This window comes from Littorina saxatilis, linkage group LG14 (genome assembly GCF_037325665.1).
Source record: "Littorina saxatilis isolate snail1 linkage group LG14, US_GU_Lsax_2.0, whole genome shotgun sequence".
Taxonomy (NCBI): domain Eukaryota; kingdom Metazoa; phylum Mollusca; class Gastropoda; order Littorinimorpha; family Littorinidae; genus Littorina; species Littorina saxatilis.
The window spans coordinates 42,318,414-42,340,913 of record NC_090258.1 but is presented as its reverse complement, the minus strand read 5'-3'; the positions used below and the strand labels follow the sequence as shown (position 1 = coordinate 42,340,913).

Below are 22,500 nucleotides of genomic sequence, written 5' to 3'. Positions count from 1 at the left end.
TGTGCGTGTGTGCGTGTGTGTGTGTGTGTGTGTGTGTGTGTGTGTGTGTGTGTGTGTGTGGTCGATCTCTCTCTCTTTCTCTCTCTTTATCTCTCTCTCTCTCTCTCTCTCTCTCTCTCTCTCTCTCTCTCTCTCTCTCTCTCTCTCTCTCTCTCTCTCTCTAACAGTGTCAGTGACAGTATAACAGAAAAGAACACGAGCCACACACAGAGTGGACGGTTTGTGGAAAATTCCTGGTCCTACGAGCGCTGAAATTGACATTTTCACAATGATTGGCGCTCCGTGTATCCTCCAAAGCGACAATGGTCGAGAATGTGTTGCTTCAGTGGTTGACGAACTCAAAAACATGTGGCAAAACCTTCGCATTGTACATGGGCGGGCTCGACATCCCCAGAGCCAGGGTTCAGTAGAACGATCGAACGCAGATGTGAACCAAATGCTGATAGCGTGGACCATCGACAACGGCACCAGTAATTGGTCTGAAGGGCTCCGCTTTGTCCAGCTACAAAATAATTCATCCCCACACAAAAGTCTGCAGAACAAAACTCTATACGAGGTGTTGTTTGGGGAAAAACCGAGATTGGGTCTGTAGAAAACCTTTCTGCCTAAAGAAGTTGCAGACATGCTGACGACAGAGGAAGAGCTGGAATCTGCCATACGAGAGATGACAGGGGCCGAGGAAGTTGATGACGAGGCCATGGCCGTACCAGAGATGACAGGGCCAGAGGGAGTTACAGACAAAGCCATGGCCATACCAGAGTTGACAGGGGCGGCAGAACCCGTTGATCAAGACGTTATAGCAGTAAACAAAGAAGAAGATGTGGCTGCCAGTGCAGATTTAGAGACTGAAGATGAGGAATCAGCACAATCCGATTGTTCCCAGGCAGATCTATGATCTCAAGAAGAAGAGAATGACAATACATCTGATGACCCCACAGTTGCTGAACACATGAAGAATATCAGGGCGTGCCGAGCAGAGGCTTCACTTGGCCAAGAAAACAGTAGCGCTCAAATGCTGTCTTCAAGCAATGCCAAACAACCCTCCCTAAACGTCGGGGACTGTGTCCTACTTCCAGTGTCTGAGTTTGAGAGGGGTCGACTCAACGCCAGAAATATCCCCGGAGTCGTGTCTAAAATCACAGAACACGGGGCGTATAGGATCGCTACAAAGCACGGCGTCGTCAATACTGCTTATTCTAGAAACCAGTTACAGAAGGCAGATTGTCAAATCCTAAAGCTTCAAGATAACAAGAAGAGCAAACGCTCGATCGAGTCACTTTCGCAGTTCTGAATATTATATGAGGCATCAGATGGACAGGAAGAAATTGCTATTCACAACACAATGAGTCACGTTCACATAAAATTTGAGCCCGGTCACTTTTATAGTTTCCGAGAAAAGCCCAACGTTAAGTTGTGTGTTGCCGAACAGAAAAGGCTAGTTATCTCCCTTGTTTTTCTGATAACGTTCGTAAAAGGCTACAGATGTAAATACTTTGATGTAAAGAATAATCCTACAAAGTTTCAATCACATCCGATGAACTTTGTCAAAGATATAAAATGTCTAATTTTTCCTTTGACGCTGACCTGTGACCTTGAAAAAGGTCAAAGGTCAACGAAACCATCGTTAAAGTGTAGAGGTCATTGGAGGTCACGACTAAACAAAATATGAGCCCGATCGCTTTGATAGTTTCCGAGAAAAGTCCAACGTTAAGGTGGTGTCTACGGACGGCCGGCCGGACGGCCGGCCGGACAGACTAACACTGACCGATTACATAGAGTCACTTTTTCTCAAGTGACTCAAAAACCCAGCCGTTTCTTCTTTTAGAAAAAAAACGCTACTAATCATTCCGTCATGGTGGTCAGGGGTATGCAAAATGCGCCTGTCAGACATCCTGCAGCTCCAAGAGATGCGCTTGTAGAAAAAGCGGCACTCTCTGCCACTGTCACTGCCACCCGAAAAACAGCAAATGTAAAAACAAATAAAAATTACTACCAAACTGCATGTCAGCCAAACTATAACCTGTGTTTGTGGTACTGAAAGATGAAAATAGCAGCTTTACTTGTATTGTTGAGGAGCGTTCTTTTTCACAATTATGCGTAGTTCTGGACTGGGTGGCCGAGTGGTAACGCACTTGCGCTCGGAACCGAGAGGTTGCGTGTTCGACCCTGGGTCAGGCCGCAATTTTCTCCCCCCTTTCCTAACCTAGGTGGTGGGTTCACGTGCTAGTCTTTCGGATGAGACGAAAAACCGAGGTCCCTTCGTGTACACTACATTGGGCTGTGCACGTTAAAGATCCCACGATTGACAAAAGGGTCTTTCCTGGCAAAATTGTACAGGCATAAATAAAAATGTCCACCAAAATACCCGTTTGACTTGGAATAAAGGCCGCGAAAGGTGAATGCTCGCCTAACAGGCTATTGAGCTTTACTGGCCGATGTGAATGCGTTATATATATTGTGTGTAAAAAGTGTCTGTTTGTCTGTCTGTCTGTAAAAAAATCCATTTCAAACGGCAGAAATTAATATTAATATGTAAGCGCCTAGGGCTATATCTAGATTAGGCGCATAAAAATGATCACAATAATAATAATACTAATAATAATAATTCTTCATGTTCATCTATTTGTTCATCTTTTCCTATTATCGTTCTCTTGTTTCGAAAATAAATGTTTGCCTCGTTTGCATCACTAGTATACTGTGTGTGTGTGTTTGTGTGTGTGTGTGTGTGTGTGTGTGTGTGTGTGTGTGTGTGTGTGTGTGTGTGTGCTAAAAGGTATATTATCACAGTCATGGTAAGTATCGACGGCAACACACACACACACACACACACACACACACACACACACACACACACACACACACTCACTCACACATACACACTAAACTCACTATTGCCGATTTCGAGTAATGGGCAACTTGCCCATTACGCGTAATCGGCTGCTGAATTCGCGAAAAAGGCAAGTTTTAGAGGCCTTTACGCGATTTTGGCAAAACGCTGCCGATTTCACGTATTGGGCAGCGTTTTGCCGATTACGCGAAATGGGCAAAAATGTTGCCTATTACGCGGAATCGGCAATTACGTGAATTCGGCACGACATATACATGTCTAAAGTCGGGTTTTTGACATAAGAACTTGCATGACAGTCAAGGTTGATGACTCACGTTCTGCTTGATCTGATCGTCTTTGCGCTTCACTTCCCGTTCCAGCACCTGCACACGGCTTCGCGCTTGAGTGAGTTCCTGCTGCAGTGCCCTCACCTGTTGAACGAAGCGAGCACAGTCTGAATTGTGAGGATTGTGAGCCGAGGAGAAGTCGAGTTGTACTCCCATTCTTCGTAATGAGGTGCAATTGAAACGTCAGAGTTGATGAAAAGTGAAGTGGCACATGGAATACTGACAGGACTTTTCACACGAGCTGTTCTTCGTGTATACAATACTGACAGGACTTTTCACACCAGCTGTTCTTCGTGTATACAGTACTGCACAAGAGTCCTTCCAAAATGTAACACTTTCCATATTTGATTATTTTATTTCTGACTTTGACATTAATTTTTGCTTTTCTTTCCGCCAACACATTCCAAATCGCTGATGTTTTGGTCAGTTTTGACAGTCTGGTCATTTGACGCCAAGAACTGCTTTTGCCCCCCCCCCCCCTCCACCACCCCCCGCCAAGAAAAAAGAAAAAAAACCACGACAACAACGGCCAGATGAATCCTAGCAACAGCATTGCCGCCTGCTCTTTTCAAAATATTTTGTAATTGGTGCAATTGAAGTTACTCTGCCACACACACAAACATTAAGTTAGACCAGACAAGCTCAAACATGATATTTAGGACCTACGATTAACTCCAGAATTAACTTGTCGGGGTAAGGTAGAACACCTAATTCATTTTATGTTGTGGAACGCGTCTGGTAAGCATAATATATTCTTGTACTTGTAAAAAGAGAACAACAAATAATTCATCTCATTTGACAAGCTGGCATCACCAAAACAAGTGTTGATAACGTATTTAAATCATTAGTAAGTAAGAGTGAATACTGTTCCTTCCCGGTGTGTATCAATTCATAGCGAGGGGAATCGAATAAAAAGTGTTTTGTATTTTCTGATGCGTGACCACAGGCACAAACAGGAGCGTCCATCACGTGCCTGTCGACTTGGTGCTGGTTTTCTATGAGTTTTAACAAAAACACCAAGGCGCTTATGCTTCTCAACGCCCAATAAAGTGAGACTATCAAAATGTAGTTGAATTAATTCCGGATTCTGTTAATTAAATTCAGTAATTCCGTTTTATTTTACTTTTATGAGACTTACCATCAAGTTGCCTGATCTTCAATTTAATGGAAATCTGAAATTGAAATTGTGGCTCTAATAAGGGAATTTTCTCGGGATAAATATGTATTTAATTGTGTCACCAGCATAACGTTTAATCACAGATTTACAATGTTTAAGTATATTGTTTGCATGTATAAGAAATAAAGAAGCTCCAAATTCTGATCCTTGTGTGACTCCTGCTGAGATGGTAAATAAAGTTAAAATACAACTGTCTACGCGCATCCAGAGAGTTAATCTTAAAAAAGATTGAAAGACGTCCGCGTATTCCGATCACTTGCAATTTAACTACGGAGCCTTTCTGTCATTCTTTATCAAACCCTTTGGAAATGTCAAAAATACAGCTTGCAATTTTAGAACAAGCACGTCACGCAATACTTCCAAGAGTGACGTTACTTTACTTTTCTCTCTCTCTCCCCCTCTCTCTCTCTCTCTCCCTCCCTCTCTCTCCCCCCTCTCTCTCTCCCTCCCCTCTCTCTCTCTCTCTCTCCCTCCCTCTCTCTCCCCCCTCTCTCTCTCCCTCCCCTCTCTCTCTCTCTCTCTCCCCTCTCTCTCTCCCTCTCTCTCCCTCTCCCTCTCTCTCTCTCTCTCTCTCTCTCTCTCTCTCTCTCTCTCTCTCTCTCCCTCTCCCTCTCTCTCCCTCTCCCTCTCTCTCTCTCTCTCTCTCTCTCTCTCTCTCTCTCTCTCTCTCTCTCTCGTCTCTCTCTCTCGTGTGTTCGTTGCGCCACGCTCATACCAGAAGTGATGCACTCACCATGGCTTGCACTGAAAAAAAGAGAGAGAAAACAAGAACTATAAACAGTGTTTTTTGTTGTTGTCATATCATGCTCTTTCACATCATGTTCTTTCATAGCATGTTCTGTCATAGCATGTTCTGTCATAGCATGTTCTGTCATATCATGATCTTTGTAAGAAATCTTGCTCCTGGCTTAGTGTCAAGCTGCTCTGGCTTGTCTTGACGCAGCTACACAACCTTGTGATAGCAAGTCGGATACTGTTTGATAAGTGTTTTCCTCGGTTCACCTCTCACATTCAATAAGTAAGAGAACATTACCCTGATGTAATATTTCTCCTCATTTAAAAGATCATTCTGTCATTCCGTGAATAATAATCAAGTTAGTTATTACAATCATCAAAAGTACTCATACATGCATACACACATAAAAGCGCGTGAAAACCCACCTGGACAATAAAAACGAAGTTCCTTCGCGAGCGTCGAGCGATATTCAGCTGTCTGTAGTTGATTTTCTTGGGATTTTTCGGTCAATGCTTCATTCAACTTATGCAATATATGCATCAGGGTTTTGCTGCAAATAAACATAAAATACAGAGGCTGCTTTATTCTACATTCGCGAAAGACATCCGTGTGATAAATAAACCACACTTGTGTATATCATGCAAATGAGGTCGGGTCTGTCCTGGTAGCAGGTAGAAGACGTTTTGAATTATTTTAAACAGATCTAGACAACTTTTATAGAGTGACCAAGAATAAATAAATCCTGTCATGTTGTCTTTTTTCGGTGACGTCAGAGATGTCACGAGGCTTTTGGACGAGACCGAGGTTCAAGCAGACGGGACTTCTTTGACTCTGAAAACTTTAAGGCAGAAGGAATTCAATAAACAGAAATAGTGGGGCTCCTATGTTGCAAAATCATTCAAATCATGCAACAAACACCAAATTAAGCAAATATGAAGAGTTTTATGTGCTTAACAAAACCTGATACAGAGCCATCGCAAAAAATAAAAAAAATGGGTAGTTTTTAAACAATTTTTCAAAATGCCCGCCAGTGTAAACGGTTGGGTATGTTAGACATATTTCACTTCATGTGATTAACAGCAAATTTGGCGTAAATGGACATTTGCTTTTGCTTAACAAAACCTGATACAGAGCCACCGTGAAAAAATTAAGAAATCAGTAGTTTTTTTACAATTTTCAAAATGGCCGCCAATAAAAGGGTATTTAGGCATTTTTGATGCTACAAGACATTCTCTTGCAATAGAAACTAACACAAACACATTTTTAAACAAACAATACATGTATTGTTGGTGCAGAGAATGATTGGACGGTGTGGGTGGCAGGGTTGAAGAATTTGTGGATTACCTAAACTGTGCAAAAATAAATATATTGCACCAATTTTCATAACATTCATTCCTGTGCTGTTGTATTCAATGTATGCTATTGAGGGCACTCAACTTGGCTAACTGGAACACTTTTAAGATAAAAGGTGGCCTTTACATGGGTTATTTGACCGCCGCCCAAATAAGGGTACCCCCAAAATAAAACTGATAAAAATGTAATGTATCAACTCAAAAGTCGACTAAAATTCATAATCGCTGTATTTCGAAAACGTTGTTTGTTCTCATGTGTTTACACAACTAGCACATTCCGGCAAGTGTCTATACTCAAAAGAAACTTTGGCAGTACTTGAAACAACCATCTGTCATATATATACATGCGAAGTCAAAAATATGTGGGATGTAAGTCAACAAACCTGTGGCAGTTTTTAAAATATTATTTCGTGAAGATTTGAAAGTGTACTCAAACGGTTGAACTACGCCTCGTGTGTAGACACACATTCCTGAAAGTTTCAACGCAACCCACTTGGTCATTGCTAAAATACATGGATTTTAGTTGACTTGGGTATCCCTCAAATTTGACACATAAACATCTCATCCGTGAGATCGACACATACATCAGTAGGTACAATGGCACAACACTAGAAATATGCAAGATGGCGAAATAAAACAACCTGTTCTGGATGGATAATCAAGTTGACTTTCTCTTCGTATACAACAGTGACCCAGTTGTGCCTCAGGAATTGTCGTCGGCTTTTTAAAAGGTACCCGAAGTTTTTGTCACATCTCTTTGTCACGTCAAGGTATCCTTATTTTGACGGCGTAAATGATGATGTTAAAAAAAAAATGTGCCAGATAGCGAAGATGCGAGCCTTTAATGGCATAGACAGTTTGAATAAAATGACACAGGAATAAAAGTTTGAGTTGGGGTATGAAAATGGGTGCAATAATATTTTTGCACAGTTTAGATGCTGACAGTTTTCACAGGCATGCAAGCACATTTGCAGAGAGCTGTGCTCTGCAGTCCTTCTTAGCAGCATTTGCAGCGTTTTGTTGTACAGCTCTTCTTGCAGGCACACCTCATGAGTTCTCGGCACACGCTGGATACCTCTTGAAAGCTCGTCCAGAATGACTCCCACTTTCCAGCCTTGAACTGCCAGCCCACAGAGTTTGGAAGTCTAATAGGTAGATGGCTCTTCTCAATCTCATGTCCTGCAGCAGCACCTCACTTGTAAGGGGATTATGGTCAATTTGGCAGCTCTTTTTACTGAAGAGGTACCGTCTAGCACTGTTTACACCCAGTACGTTGCTGGTTTTGTCCTACAAATGTACACCAAAAAGCTCTTGTGCTGCCCTGTCAGTGGTACTCAGCTTACAAAGAGGAGCAGACAACCTGAAGAAAGTTTGAGTGACGTCTTCAAATGCTTGCCATACTTCCCAAGCCTTCTGATTCCCCAATACCATTGAAGAACGACATAGTGTCACAGCCTGTAAGGCTATGCAAAATGGGCAGACAGGGTGACTTCTCTTGGCCAATGGCTTTGGCAATGTGGCGATACACTTCACGAGCAGAAAAAAACGCAACACAGCTGGAATGAGAAGCAGACTGTCTGGCCTCCTCTACATCCATGGTGCAGGAAATCAGCCTGGGGTACCCTTCACACAAAAGATGAAAAGTGACATTTTTATTTGAATGTATTTGAATAATGTTTACTATCTCAGAGAGTCGGTCAAAGCCGGGTTAGCAAGTCTTCACACAACAGACCAAAATGAAAGAAAATTGTATTTCATGAATTCGTATAATTCTTACTGTTTCAGGTTAAAAAACAAACAAACACAGTTTCCAGTGACCCAACTGATTCTGGAATCTTTCTGACCGCTACATTTATTCGCTTCAAACAGTCGCTAACAGAATGTTGACCATAGTGAGGGTTCGTACGTTAAACCCATCAAATTCACAGAGGTCGCTTACAAATGATGTGCAAACATGTTCCAATTAATACAAATAAAAATATCTTACTGTTAAGATGTATTAGGTAACAAACCTTGATACAGTAGTACTACTACTAGTGAAATCGGCTCCCTTCTGTGGCACCGGAATAAAATTAATGCAGAACGCTTGTTCCCAGGAACCGGCATGTGGTGTAACTCTTGTATATATCCTGTAAAAATAAAATTCACACCAATGCACGGTCAACTTAAAATAAGCAAAAGGATGAGAAACAAGCAACAAACCAAAATTGTAAAACTCAAAGAGCGGTACCTCTTCATTTTTCAAAACCACTTATCTCATTTGATTAGCATACACTGTATGCTTTTGTCTGTTACCTACCGTCTTTGAAAGTTTGATCACAACACTGTAAAGACATGGGGAGTGGAGTGTTTTTATCTCCAGCTGGTCATCCTACTATCTGACCTACCCTCACTCAGTTTTTGACTCTACCCCTCCCCACCTTATGGAAGTCCTTAACGTAGGCAGGACTAATCATTTATTATACCATGAACAATCTCTTTCTCCTCGCCCTTTATTCAAAGTTCGTTTAATCTGTTTAAAATCACCAGCGTGGCGATCATGATTTCCTTACTTGTAATAGATAGATCTAGATCTATCAGCATCACAATCCAGCTGATGAGCTATTGCAAGATTAAACAAAGTCTCTGCATTTCAGCGCTTCACCCGATGAATAACAGACCCCAGGGGAGAATTAAACAGTAAAATGATGTGACATTGGTGAATGGATGCGTATTCTTGAAAACTTACCTTCAGAAACGTTGTTTTCGCTCAAATCAAAACACGCAATGTTGCGGAGGCCGCCATCTTGAATTTTCATGCTGCGGATATATAAAATTCTAAAAACGATCAAATTAAATACCAGAACACAAAAATACCCATGAGAGTATTTATGTCATGCATGTGTTATCAGCAGACAACTTCTGGTGCATGGAAAACCATTGAATTTTACATTTGCTGAGTTGGGAATATTTACTGCTGAGCGCTTTTGGTACGAATTTCGTCTGCTGTAAATGCAGCCTTTTATTCCCTATCAAAGACAAAAAAAAACGATTTCTGAAGTGGCTCTGTATCTGAAATCCCTTAAATAATTATAAAGAACAATATCACAAAGTATGATGTTTGTTGCAAGATGTGAATGATTTATGAGTGCGTCTGCAACATACGAGCCCCACTAAAAACGGCATACTTTGCTATGTCATGCCAGGTTTACTTTCGTTGTATTTTTAAATAGTGAAAAGCTCGCTCTCACTGACCTTGTAATATTCAAAGAAAAACAACAACAGGTGTAAACATTGTACGACACAGCAAGCCATGCAGTGTTTTATATTTGACTTTTCAAAACTGTTGTTATATGAATGTGCATTTTACAAATTTACCTAAGCGAGATTACAGAAGGCTAGAAGCAGGACCTCATGTACACAAGGGGAAACTTGGAGAGAGAGAGAGAGAGAGAGAGAGAGAGAGAGAGAGAGAGAGAGAGAGAGAGAGAGAGAAAGAGAGAAAGACAGAGAGAGAGAAAGACAGAGAAAGAGAGAAAGAGAGATAGTGAGAGAGAGATAGTGAGAGAGAGAGAGAGAGCGAGAGAGAGAGAGAATTGAATTGAATTGAATTGAACTTTATTTTACAAGGATTTAGATTTAAGGCTACACCTTTTCTTACAATCTGTCCTTGGGACGCATAGACACACAATTATATAATTTTAAAAAAAAAAAAAAAAAAAAAAAGTTAAAAAAGTTAACCAACAAAAGGAGGTCGGAAAACGTGATAATAAAGATGACGATGATGATGATGATGACGATAATGATCATGATAATGATGATGATGATGATAAAGATGAGGCATGAAGAGCATACATATGTGGTTATTCATAAAATCAAATGCATACTATGCAGGTGATTATAAATACAAGCTGGTAGCAATCGAACATGTAGCAATAGAGTAACAAAAAGAGCTTCTCGCAACGCTGGCAGTTTGTGTGATTGCATGCGCCTTTCTTTGATTGGCTCGTAGCGGACCGTTGGAACTGACCTGTGCGGCGGACAGTGCCCCGCACACAGCTTAGCTTAGCGTCACTACGCAAGATGCCAGCGAGCTGAAAGGTCAAGTTTTTGTATTTGGTGAAAATGTTTTATTTCTTTGTTGGTTTTTAACGATGTTACAACGATGTTACAAGCATATGTTTTTGGTCATTCCATTTGCAGACGGTTGCGGGAATGCATTGAGTCGGGATGCGATCCTCGCATGCGTCCTGATTTCAAACTTGATAGCCAAATGTACGTTAACATTGTGGGCAGGGGAGGCTTACGCCTCCAGCAATTGGTTGGAAAAGATGGCGCCGGATCCAACTACTTGCGAAAGATTTTTCGCACTGCACCTGACGTTGTGATCTTACAACTTGGGGGAAATGGTTTCAGGTTTGCAGAACCTATGGATGCTGAGGAGTTTGCCTTGACGATGCTGGCATTCGCTGGCCTCCTCCATGGGATTTACAAAGTTAAACAAGTTGTGGTTTGTGGCATTCTGCCTCGCTTCAGTCCAACCGCCGATTACAGAGGATCGCGGGGCTTATCGGCCACAATACAGCAACGCTATCACGCCTGGGCCAGATATTAACGCCAAATTGGCAGAACACAGTGCTGACTTGCATTACGTCACGGTTTGGTGCCATGACAAGTTTCAATTTCAGGAGGAGAAAAGAGGCTTGTTTGCGGCCGACGGCGTACATTTGTCTGAATAGGGCAGTTACATAATGTATCAATCGGTACGAGGCGCTCTGATCGCGGCCAGCAAACGCTGTACACGTGTACGAGCCGCGCTGACAGCGTGACCTATTTGGCTGGAGGCAGACAGTCTCCAGCGCTGTGTTTGTGACCAGATTCTCGCAGAAGCACTGACGGGCCGTGTACCAGCGACCTACTTTCCGATAGGTACACGGTGAAGGCTCAGACTTGTACACGCGTGGCGGCTATTTTTAGCCAGGGCCACGCTGCACCTGATATTTTGGGTTGCGTTGACGCCTAGCGGCGTCGGAAGCCAGTGGTCATCGGCTGCCATCCGAAAGTCGCTTGTTCATTTCAATGCTTGTTATTCTCTCAGGTGCCAGGAGAAAAGGTTCCGTACAACTCTCGCTTACTCTATTACACATGTCGTATGCATTGAGCGATTACTTCCCTTTGGTTATTTGATACACTTTTATTCCAGTTGCTCGAGCACCAACAGCCTTGTTGTTTTATCCACTTTTATTCCAGTTATCTTGTATGCGCTTGAAAAACTTATATATGTGGGGGAAATGCATAACTATGATGTTTTCTCTAAAATGTTTTTGGGTGCGCTGGATACACAGCCACACGTTTCTGCGCTTGAAACACAGCCAAGGGGTTTTCTATGGCTCAAAACACACATTAACCACTTTAATTCCAGTTGCCTGAGCACCAACAGCTTGGTTGTGGTAACCAGTTTAATTCCAGTTGCCTGAGCACCAACAGCCTCATTGTTTTAACCCCTTAATTCCAGTTGCCTGGGCACCAGCAGCCACAGCTCCAATCGTGTTTTGTGTGCGCTTGAAACACAGCCACAATTTTTATGTGCTTTAAACACAGCCATTTTGCGTGCGCTAGAGACACAGCCACAACTTTTCTGCGCTTGAAACACAGCCAGTTTATGTGCGCTTGAAACACAGCAAAAATTATTAGGTGCTTGAAACACAGCCATGTTGAGTGCGCTTGAAACACAGCCACACGTTTTGCTGCATGAAACTCAGTTTAACCACTTTGATTTCAGTTGCCTGAGCACCAACTGCCTGGTTGTGTTAACCACTTTAATTCCAGTTGCCGGAGCACCAACAGCTTGGTCGTGTTAACCAGTTTAATTCCAGTTGCCTGAGCACCAACAGCCTCATTGTTTTAACCACTTAATTCCAGTTGCCTGGGCACCAGCAGCCACTGCTCCAATCGTGTTTTGGGTGTGCTTGAAACACAGCCACAATTTGTAGGTGCTTGAAACACAGCCATTTTGCGTGCGCTTGAGACACAGCCACAACTTTTCTGCGCTTGAAACACAGCCAGTGTAGGTGCGTTTGAAACACAGCCACAATTTGTAGGTGCTTGAAACACAGCCATTTTGAGTGCGCTTGAAACACAGCCACACATTTTTTGGCATGAAACTCAGTTTAACCACTTTTATTTCAGTTGCCTGAGCACCAACAGCCTGGTTGTGTTAACCACTTTAATTCCAGTTGCCTGAGCACCAACAGCTTGGTTGTGTTAACCAGGTTAGTTCCAGTTGCCTGAGCACCAACAGCCTCATTGTTTTAACCACTTAATTCCAGTTGCCGGGGCACCAGCAGCCACGGCTCCAATCGTGTTTTGTGTGCGCTTGAAACACAGCCACAATTCGTATGTGCTCGGAACACAGCTATTTTGCGTGCGCTTGCGACACAGCCACAACTTCACTGCGCTTGAAACACAGCCAGTTTATGTGCGCTTGAAACACAGCCACAATTTGTAGGTGCTCGAAACACAGCCATGTTGAGTGCGCTTGAAACACAGACACACATTTTGCTGCATGAAACTCAGTTTAACCACTTTTATTTCAGTTGCCTGAGCACCAACAGCTTGGTTGTGTTAACCTCGTTAATTCCAGTTGCCTGGAGCACCAACAGCTTGGTCGTGTTAACCAGTTTAATTCCAGTTGCCTGAGCACCAACAGCCTCATTGTTTTAACCACTTTAATTCCAGTTGCCTGAGCACCAATTCCAATCGTGTTTTGGTGCGCTTGAAACACAGCCACCAGTTTGCTGCGCTCTAAACACAGCCAATGTATGTGCGCTTGAAACACAGCCACAATTTTCATGTGCTTGAAACACAGCCACAAGTTTTATGTGCTTGAAACACAGCCTTTTTGCGTGCGCTTGAGACACAGCCACAACGTTTCTGCGCTTGAAACACAGCCAGTTTATGTGCGCTTGAAACACAGCCACAATTTTGATGTGCTTGAAACACAGCCATTTTGCGTGCGCTTGAAACACAGCCAGTTTAGGTGCGCTTGAAACACAGCCACAGTTTTTAGGTGCTTGAAACACAGCCGTTTTGAGTGCGCTTGAAACACAGCCACACGTTTTTCGCATGAAACTCAGTTTAACCACTTTTATTTCAGTTGCCTGAGCACCAACAGCCTCGTGGTGTTAACCACTTTAATTCCAGTTGCCTGAGCACCAACAGCTTGGTTGTGTTAACCAGGTTAGTTCCAGTTGCCTGAACACCAACAGCCTCATTGTTTTAACCACTTAATTCCAGTTGCCGGGGCACCAGCAGCCACGGCTCCAATCGTGTTTTGTGTGCGCTTGAAACACAGCCACAATTTGTATGTGCTCGGAACACAGCTATTTTGCGTGCGCTTGCGACACAGCCACAACTTCTCTGCGCTTGAAACACAGCCAGTTTATGTGCGCTTGAAACACAGCCACAATTTGTGGGTACTTGAAACACAGCCATGTTGAGTGCGCTTGAAACACAGCCACACATTTTGCTGCATGAAACTCAGTTTAACCACTTTTATTTCAGTTGCCTGAGCACCAACAGCTTGGTTGTGTTAACCTCGTTAATTCCAGTTGCCTGAGCACCAACAGCTTGGTGTGTTAACCAGTTTAATTCCAGTTGCCTGAGCACCAACAGCCTCATTGTTTTAACCACTTAATTCCAGTTGCCTGGGCACCAACAGCCACAGCTCCAATCGTGTTGGGGCGCTTGAAACACAGCCACCAGTTTGCTGCGCTCTAAACACAGCCAGTGTATGTGCGCTAGAAACACAGCCACAATTTTCATGTGCTTGAAACACAGCCACAAGTTTTATGTGCTTGAAACACAGCCTTTTTGCGTGCGCTTGAGACACAGCCACAACGTTTCTGCGCTTGAAACACAGCCAGTTTATGTGCGCTTGAAACACAGCCACAATTTTGATGTGCTTGAAACACAGCCATTTTGCGTGCGCTTGAGACACAGCCACAACTTTTCGGCGCTTGAAACACAGCCAGTTATGTGCGCTTGAAACACAGCCACAGTTTTGAGGTGCTTGAAACACAGCCATGTTGAGTGCGCTTGAAACACAGCCACACATTTTGCTGCATGAAACTCAGTTTAACCACTTTTATTTCAGTTGCCTGAGCACCAACAGCTTGGTTGTGTTAACCTCGTTAATTCCAGTTGCCTGGAGCACCAACAGCTTGGTGTGTTAAACAGTTTAATTCCAGTTGCCTGAGCACCAACAGCCTCATTGTTTTAACCACTTAATTCCAGTTGCCTGGGCACCAACAGCCACAGCTCCAATCGTGTTGGGGCGCTTGAAACACAGCCACCAGTTTGCTGCGCTCTAAACACAGCCAGGGTATGTGCGCTAGAAACACAGCCACAATTTTCATGTGCTTGAAACACAGCCACAAGTTTTATGTGCTTGAAACACAGCCTTTTTGCGTGCGCTTGAGACACAGCCACAACGTTTCTGCGCTTGAAACACAGCCAGTTTATGTGCGCTTGAAACACAGCCACAATTTTGATGTGCTTGAAACACAGCCATTTTGCGTGCGCTTGAGACACAGCCACAACTTTTCGGCGCTTGAAACACAGCCAGTTATGTGCGCTTGAAACACAGCCACAGTTTTGAGGTGCTTGAAACACAGCCGTTTTGAGTGCGCTTGAAACACAGCCACACGTTTTTCGCATGAAACTCAGTTTAACCACTTTTATTTCAGTTGCCTGAGCACCAACAGCCTCGTGGTGTTAACTACTTTTATTCCAGTTGCCTGAGCACCAACAGCTTGGTTGTGTTAACTAGTTTAATTCCAGTTGCCTGAGCACCAACAGCCTGGTTGTGTTAACCACTTTTATTCCAGTTGCTTGAGCACCAACAGCCTGGTTGTGTTAACCACTTTAATTCCAGTTGCTTGAGCACCAACAGCCTGGTTGTGTTAACCACTTTAATTCCAGTTGCCTGAGCACCAACAGCCTGGTTGTGTTAACCACTTTAATTCCAGTTGCCTGAGCACCAACAGCCTCATGGTTTTAACCAATTAATTCCAGTTGCCTGAGCACCAACAACCTGGTTGTTTTAACCATTTTTATTCCAGTTGCCTGGGCACCAGCAGCCTGTAGTAAGCTCGGGTATGAGCAGTTTAAGCCAGTCCTTACGATCAAAGATGCTCTCTCCTCAGTCGGTTAGATGCCAAAACACAAGCCTACCCGCCCTGGACCTGCAGCCCAGAATAGGCAGACATGGCCGGCAAATAAGAGGGCTACAAAGACGAGGACAGGGGATCCTCCAGCCCAACCTCAGCACAGACAGTGGCTACAGAGCCACAAGGGACACCACCTCCTGGGATGGCCCAGCTCCTCCAGGCGTTGGAGGGAAAAAATTGAAGCAGCGGGCAGTCGCGGCTCAGGTCAGGGACACCTGCCAGACGCCCCAGCCCAATCAAATGGCAGGGCCGGCCAACACTGACGCCCCAACAACAAGCCAGACACCCCAACAGTCGGCAGACCTGGCGAGGACCTGGCCACCCAAGCCTGCACTGCAGCCACGTTTGCAGTCACCGAACGCATAGCAGGTACGTCTGGAGGGTTTACATCAGCCGCGCTGGGCCTACCATCACTGGTACCATTAAGAATCAAACAGAAGATTTGGGGCGGGCCCAAAACCGGTTCAAAGTGAGCCATTGCAAAAGTGGCTCGAAGGCTACAGGCCGGATCTCGCCAACAGATTAGTTTCAGATTTTTAGGGATGGTTTCGACATTGGCTACAAGGGTTCTTTAGCCTAGGTCAAACCCAAAAAATTTGAAGTCAGCTTTAGACGATCCCACAGTGGTGGACGAATGGAGATCAGACTCCCGCTAGACAAGTTAGCCAAATGCTATTCAGGCTTGCCTGCGAAAACAAAAAAGTACAGTTAAGAGATCTGCAGTCCATCATTGGTACACTGAACTTTACGTTACTGGATATGCAATACACAAGCTTTTCTCTGCCGCGGTGTTGTTTTCTTATGTTGCAGGTCTCGAGGGTTCTCAGGCCTGGTACTTCGCGGACGCAAAAGATCGCCCCGAGACACGGGAGATAACGACAGTCCAGAACTGTGTATTTTTGCATTGTGTACAGTTAAAAGCAAGCTCAGGTAATTTGCAGTTCAGTCCATCTCATTCCCTACCTCCTGTGGGGTCAACACTTCTTTTTTAAGGCAAAAGGGAAGTGTTTATGGCCCCTTTGTTGACCCAACAGAAGGGCAGGGGAGACAATCGGCCAGCAGTGCCCTGCATGCTGTGCTATAATTTGATGCTAAACTTTTTCATGTTTTTTGTAAATATGTTTTGGAAAATTGATTTTGAAATTGCTATGATTTTTCACAAAAGTTAAATCATAAAAAGCTTTCATTTAATTCAATAACATTTCACTTTACGTGGACTTAACTGCAAACAGCTGGTGTGGACATTTGATTTGTTGGAGTGACTGATAAGAATGGAACGAGCGGATGAGTGCGCGTTCAGTACAGCTCTGATGGACAGTAACCAGCTGTAATTCAGTTTGTTAGCACATGCACTTACACAAAAGAGCTTCTCGCAACGCTGGCGTGGCGATGGGCAGTTTGTGTGATTGCATGCGCCTTTCTTTGATTGGCTCGTAGCGGACCGTTGGAACTGACCTGTGCGGCGGACAGTGCCCCGCACACAGCTTAGCTTAGCGTCACTACGCAAGATGCCAGCGAGCTGAAAGGTCAAGTTTTTGTATTTGGTGAAAATGTTTCCACCACCCACCCCTCCTCCATTTTATCAATCATGGAGGCATGCATTTTGTAACTTTGTGGAGCTGGAGCTTTGTTTCATGTCGCTGGTTGATGTCCATTGTAATAGTCAAGAGAGATAATTCGTATGTTCCGATCAGTTTCCTGCTGTACATTTCGCTGTTGTTGTTTTTCTTGCATGCCATGCCAGGGTGAGCTGACACCACCGTTTGAGCTTCGGTGCAGTACCGTCATTGACAGGTCCGGAACCGAAGCTTTAGCTTTAGTTCACAGATCGCATCGGTCCACAGCCTACTTCCCTTCGCCCTGAGTGGTTTGGGTTGAGTAGCCCGCGACTGTGGCAGCTGGCATTATTTTTTCGGTTTACTTTCTAACCTGGTTGATCCTTAGGGTCAGGTCGAGGGAAGTAATCCCCGGGCTCATTCTACTATTTTTATCAGTTTCTGTAGGTCTGCCTCAATCGTTTTTGCGACCCGCAAAGGGCCCCCTTTGTTTCACCCAACAGTAGAGCAGGGGAGACATTAAGTCAGCTGCTCTGCTGGGCTACTGACGCTAAACTTTTTCTTCTTATTCCTTGGTAAATATATTTTGGCAAGTTGATGTTTAATTTGCTACATTTAATCCCTTCGCTTGACCCAACAGAAGGGCAAGGGAGACAATCGGTCAGCAGTGCTCTGCTGTGCTATTTGATGCTAACTTTTTCATGTTTTTGTACAGTTGTATTTATGGCCCCTTTGTTGACCCAACAGAAGGGCAGGGGAGACAATCGGCCAGCAGTGCCCTGCATGCTGTGCTATAATTTGATGCTAAACTTTTTCATGTTTTTTGTAAATATGTTTTGGAAAATTGATTTTGAAATTGCTATGATTTTTCACAAAAGTTAAATCATAAAAAGCTTTCATTTAATTCAATAACATTTCACTTTACGTGGACTTAACTGCAAACAGCTGGTGTGGACATTTGATTTGTTGGAGTGACTGATAAGAATGGAACGAGCGGATGAGTGCGCGTTCAGTACAGCTCTGATGGACAGTAACCAGCTGTAATTCAGTTTGTTAGCACATGCACTTACACAAAATATGTTCAGAATATACAATGCACAGCATATTTTTGACGTAATACTAAGTTTGGTAAGTCAAAAGGCGTTAAACTACTCAGACATTAAGTGGTTTTTTACACATTTTTTAAAACTTTTTAATGACTTTAGGTGCTTAAAGGATGATGGAAGTGAATTCCAAACTGAAGTACCCGAAAAAGCAAGACTGGTCTTATACAGGTCAATTCGTGGAATTGGTGGGATCAAGTTGACCGACCCATATCTGTGGGTAGCTTTATTAAATAATGATGTAATGTAAATCGGCACTTTACCGTGATACAATTTATGCATGAAAATGGCTTTGTTTAACTTGAGATGCTTTTCCAGTGGAAGAAAGTTAAGCATTTTTAATTTCATATCTGTTGAGGCATTATCCTTTACGATGAGTTTGGCCGAGCGACGATAGAGAGAGTCTAACTTTTTCAAGTGGACATCACTGCTGCCATCCCAGAGCGTCGAAACATAATTAATGTGAGGCATTACATGAGAGCGAGAGAGAGAGAGAGAGAGAGCGAGAGAGAGAGAGAGAGAGAGAGAGAGAGAGAGAGAGAGAGACAATGACAATGAAAGAAAGAGAGAGAGAGAGAGAGACAATGACAATGACAATGACAATTCTTTATTTTACGAGGGTAACAGAATAAGCATTGGTATACTTTTTTGCATCTGGCCCTCGCCCTAAAGAGGGACTAAATCTACTATAAAAACTACTACTACTACTACTACAATACTTACATAATTAGTAAAACAGGATAAGTTTATGTACATACGTGCATTATATGAAACATTGCAGTTTATACATGTTCATGACAAGGTGCAAAGCAACAATTTGCAAGTCAATTAGAGTAAGAATACTATGCAATAGTACATCAACTCTGCAAGACAATGGATATTATGCAGAACATCATAATTTCATAAACAAAACAATAAATCAAAAGTGAGTGACTGTGTCTCAAAGGACATAACAATCAAGAATATACTATTTTCATTAAATGAGATATATATATATTTGTTTTTGAAAGAATCTGTGCTGGTAGCTTCCCGTAAGGCATTCGGAAGAGCGTTCCAGAGACGGCCACCTGAATAAACTAGACTAGACTTAAATAAGTCTATCCTAGGAAGAGGAGTGTTAAATTTCATAAGGTGGTGTGAATTCTTCAAAGAGAACTTTGAACAAATGGTTTGGGGTAAAGTTTCGGATATAATTTTATGCATAAAGATTCCTTTGTTAAAAAGCAGTCTTGACTTTAGAGGTAAGATCCCTAAATGTATGTAGTCTAACTCTGTGAGGGTAGTGTGCTTTAGTAATACTACTTTTAGCGCTCTTTTATGTAATCTGCTAAGTGGTTTTAAGGAATTTTCACTTGCTGAGTCCCATAGAGTGGATGCGTAATCAATAACAGATTGAATATGAGCAATGAAGAATAATTTTCTGGTGTGGCAGTTCAGGAAGTGTTTAATTCTAGATAAGAGGTACACTTTCTTTGACACCACTTTACTAAGTTGCTCTATGTGGGTTGACCAAGACAAGTTGTTATCGATATTAACACCCAGCAGTTTGTGATGGTCGACTTTTTCCACTATTTCACCATCTATCATTAAAGCAGGACCAGCTGAATAAATATTCTGGCGTTTTTGTCTTGTTGTTATGACCATATATTTGGTTTTCTTTGGGTTAAGAGACATATGGTTTAGTTCAGTCCACGCTGTCAACTGGTTTAAACTTCTTTGAAGTGATTCTGATAAGCGAGTTAAATTTGTGTTGCTGGAGTGAATTGTGGTGTCATCTGCAAAAAGAGAGAGAGAGAGACAGACAGACAGAGAGAGACAGAGAGAGAGAGAACGAGAGAGAGAGAGAGAGAGAGAGAGAGAGAGAGAGAGAGAGAGAGAGAGAGAGATAGAGAGAGAGAGTCAAACAACTATAGATTTGGGGTCACCAACCTTTTCGCGTAACGTTCCAGTAATCTGGTGAAGTGATAGAAGTATACTGAGCCTTTTGTTGAGTCTGGATTACAATATGACACGTTGTCTGGGGTTGTAGCAAAGGACAGGAGAAAGTCCCGTTTGTCTGTGATCACCACACCTCTGACTGGAGCCCCTGATCGCGCCAGATAATGACCTATTCAACAACAATAAATAAAACAATCGTTGCAAAGAAAAATGTTCATTTTGGCACAGGCAAAAATCAAGAGTTCAATGAATGTTTGAATCCGCATAGAGTATTGAATTCATATGAATAAGGTACTCAAGAAAAAAATGATATTGTGTTAAATATGAATGCGTATACTCCGTAAAATTGCCATGTTCTGAGAATGGTTTTGGTTATTTGATATGCCATGTTCTGAGAATCAAAACATACATGCACACATCAATTCATCTATCCATACATAAACTTCGTTATTGCGACAAACTTTCCATCCAAATTAAAGCATTAATTACTGGAGTCATTTAGCTCAAACTTTCTATGCTATGCTATGTCGTCCAAATGACTACCTGCCACACATTTCGGATTAAAGATTTATTTAACAGGGATCACCGAAACCGGCAATTAAAGAAGGTTTACCCCAAATCGCCGTGACAAAAACAGAAGCGATCAATTAAATATCGACGAAAAATCATAAAAGACATATTTTGGCAACTTTTAAAGTCAAATTAGATATCTACCAAGCAGATTGCTTTTAAACTGCTAGGATATTATGCCTAAATACTAGACGTACTTCGAGTAAAATTTCGGATTGTGACAGAAATTAGTTCAGATGTTATGCACGTTTTTGGAAAGAGTCTTAAAAACCGTAATAGGACTGTTTGCTTACGTCCTAAAAAAAACATGACTTCGCATGACTACAGACAAACAGTTGATGCAAACAATGCCATAGTTTAATTTGCTACTGGTGTAAATTTGCTAGGCCTGACACTACGCCCTTTGTTCAATTATATTTTTTTTCGATTTGCTCTATCAATCGCAGAACGCACTGTGATGTCTCATTAACTGGTAAGATGATAATAATGATAATAATGATAATAATAATAAGAAGAAGAATACCTTTTTGGCCTTCCCCTCCTCGGCAGGCATCAACAAAGAAGACTTTGGGTTTTCCAACCAGGGAGCGACACTGGGTTGAGAAGACGTATTCCTGGAGTTCAGTGATATTCACGGTCTGATCGTCAGCTCCGCAGACTCCTGTCTTGTTTCCATGGGAACTTATGCAGCAGACAAAGCAGTCATAGTTGGAATGGTCTTCTTTTTGTATACTTTCCATCCGTGTTTTCATCTGCGCGCACGTTTGATTTTCAAAATATCTCACTTCAAAGTCCATCTTCTTGAACGTGCGAGTTAGGTTTTCTGAAATATTCGTTGCACACACACACACACACACACACACACACACACACACACACACACACACACACACACACACACACACACACACACACTAAGTATTTGAATCATTTTGAACGCCAAAGTAATGTAAATTGCCTGTCGCAGTAATCAATTAAGAGTAGTCACATTACAGCAGTTAATTTGGAGCAGGCAAACTCGACACAGTGTCACTCAAATGTAAAGACTTTTAAGGGCTATATGTATATTAACTGCATGCCCATGAAAAGTCAGTTTCCTGACATAATCAGATGGAATGGTGGATGCCAAGCTTAATGTCGGTCCGAGAAAAAATCTGTTCTGTCTATTACTTTGAACAGAGGCCATATAAAGCTCGTTTCTATGTGTGTGTGTGTGTGTGTGTGTGTGTGTGTGTGTGTGTGTGTGTGTGTGTGTGTGTGTGTGTGTGTGTGTGTGTGTGTGTGTGTGTGTGTGTGTTTGAATGATGACGAAAGGCTCCGAAACGGCTGCACCCACTGAGACGGGAATTTCAGGGAATGTTCTTTGCCATTCCGGTCGTGTCTTAGGGTACTTTTGGAAAGCAAACTTGAAAGGAATCGTTAAAACCAGCGGAAAACCAAAAATATCTTATGAGCAATCGCAGATCCTGCCCCTCTGAGTTGGCAAAACTTTGCTTCACAGTCGCACTACTTTTACGTGAAACACATGTTTTTACATTTGTGTGTGTGCCAAAGTCTTGGTCTCGGTTACCTTGACCCTGGCAGACTCTTGGTCTCGGTTTCAAAGACAGTTAGTCACGGAAAGCCCAGAGTCTCTCTCTCTCTCTCTCTCTCTCTCTCTCTGCGGGCTAATAATCGTGTAATTC

At 42.7% G+C, this 22,500-nt stretch overlaps 1 protein-coding gene and 1 long non-coding RNA gene across 2 annotated transcripts in view; one reads left to right on the top strand and one right to left on the bottom strand.

The window, feature by feature from the left end:
• LOC138946784 (uncharacterized) overlaps nucleotides 1–22,500 on the bottom strand; it is a 64,514-nt gene that overhangs the window by 40,214 nt on the left and 1,800 nt on the right. The window contains exons 3-7 of the mRNA XM_070318187.1: nucleotides 21,339–21,638; nucleotides 20,237–20,414; nucleotides 5,513–5,637; nucleotides 5,085–5,095; nucleotides 3,163–3,258 (exon numbers count right to left, since the gene is read on the bottom strand). Of these exons, the coding sequence (XP_070174288.1) occupies nucleotides 3,163–3,258; nucleotides 5,085–5,095; nucleotides 5,513–5,637; nucleotides 20,237–20,414; nucleotides 21,339–21,638 (710 nt within the window). The remainder of the gene's footprint in view (nucleotides 1–3,162; nucleotides 3,259–5,084; nucleotides 5,096–5,512; nucleotides 5,638–20,236; nucleotides 20,415–21,338; nucleotides 21,639–22,500) is intronic.
• Nucleotides 15,850–17,164, top strand: LOC138947798 (uncharacterized). The gene is made up of 2 exons (XR_011449807.1): nucleotides 15,850–16,017; nucleotides 16,459–17,164. It is a non-coding gene; the product is annotated as an uncharacterized lncRNA (long non-coding RNA).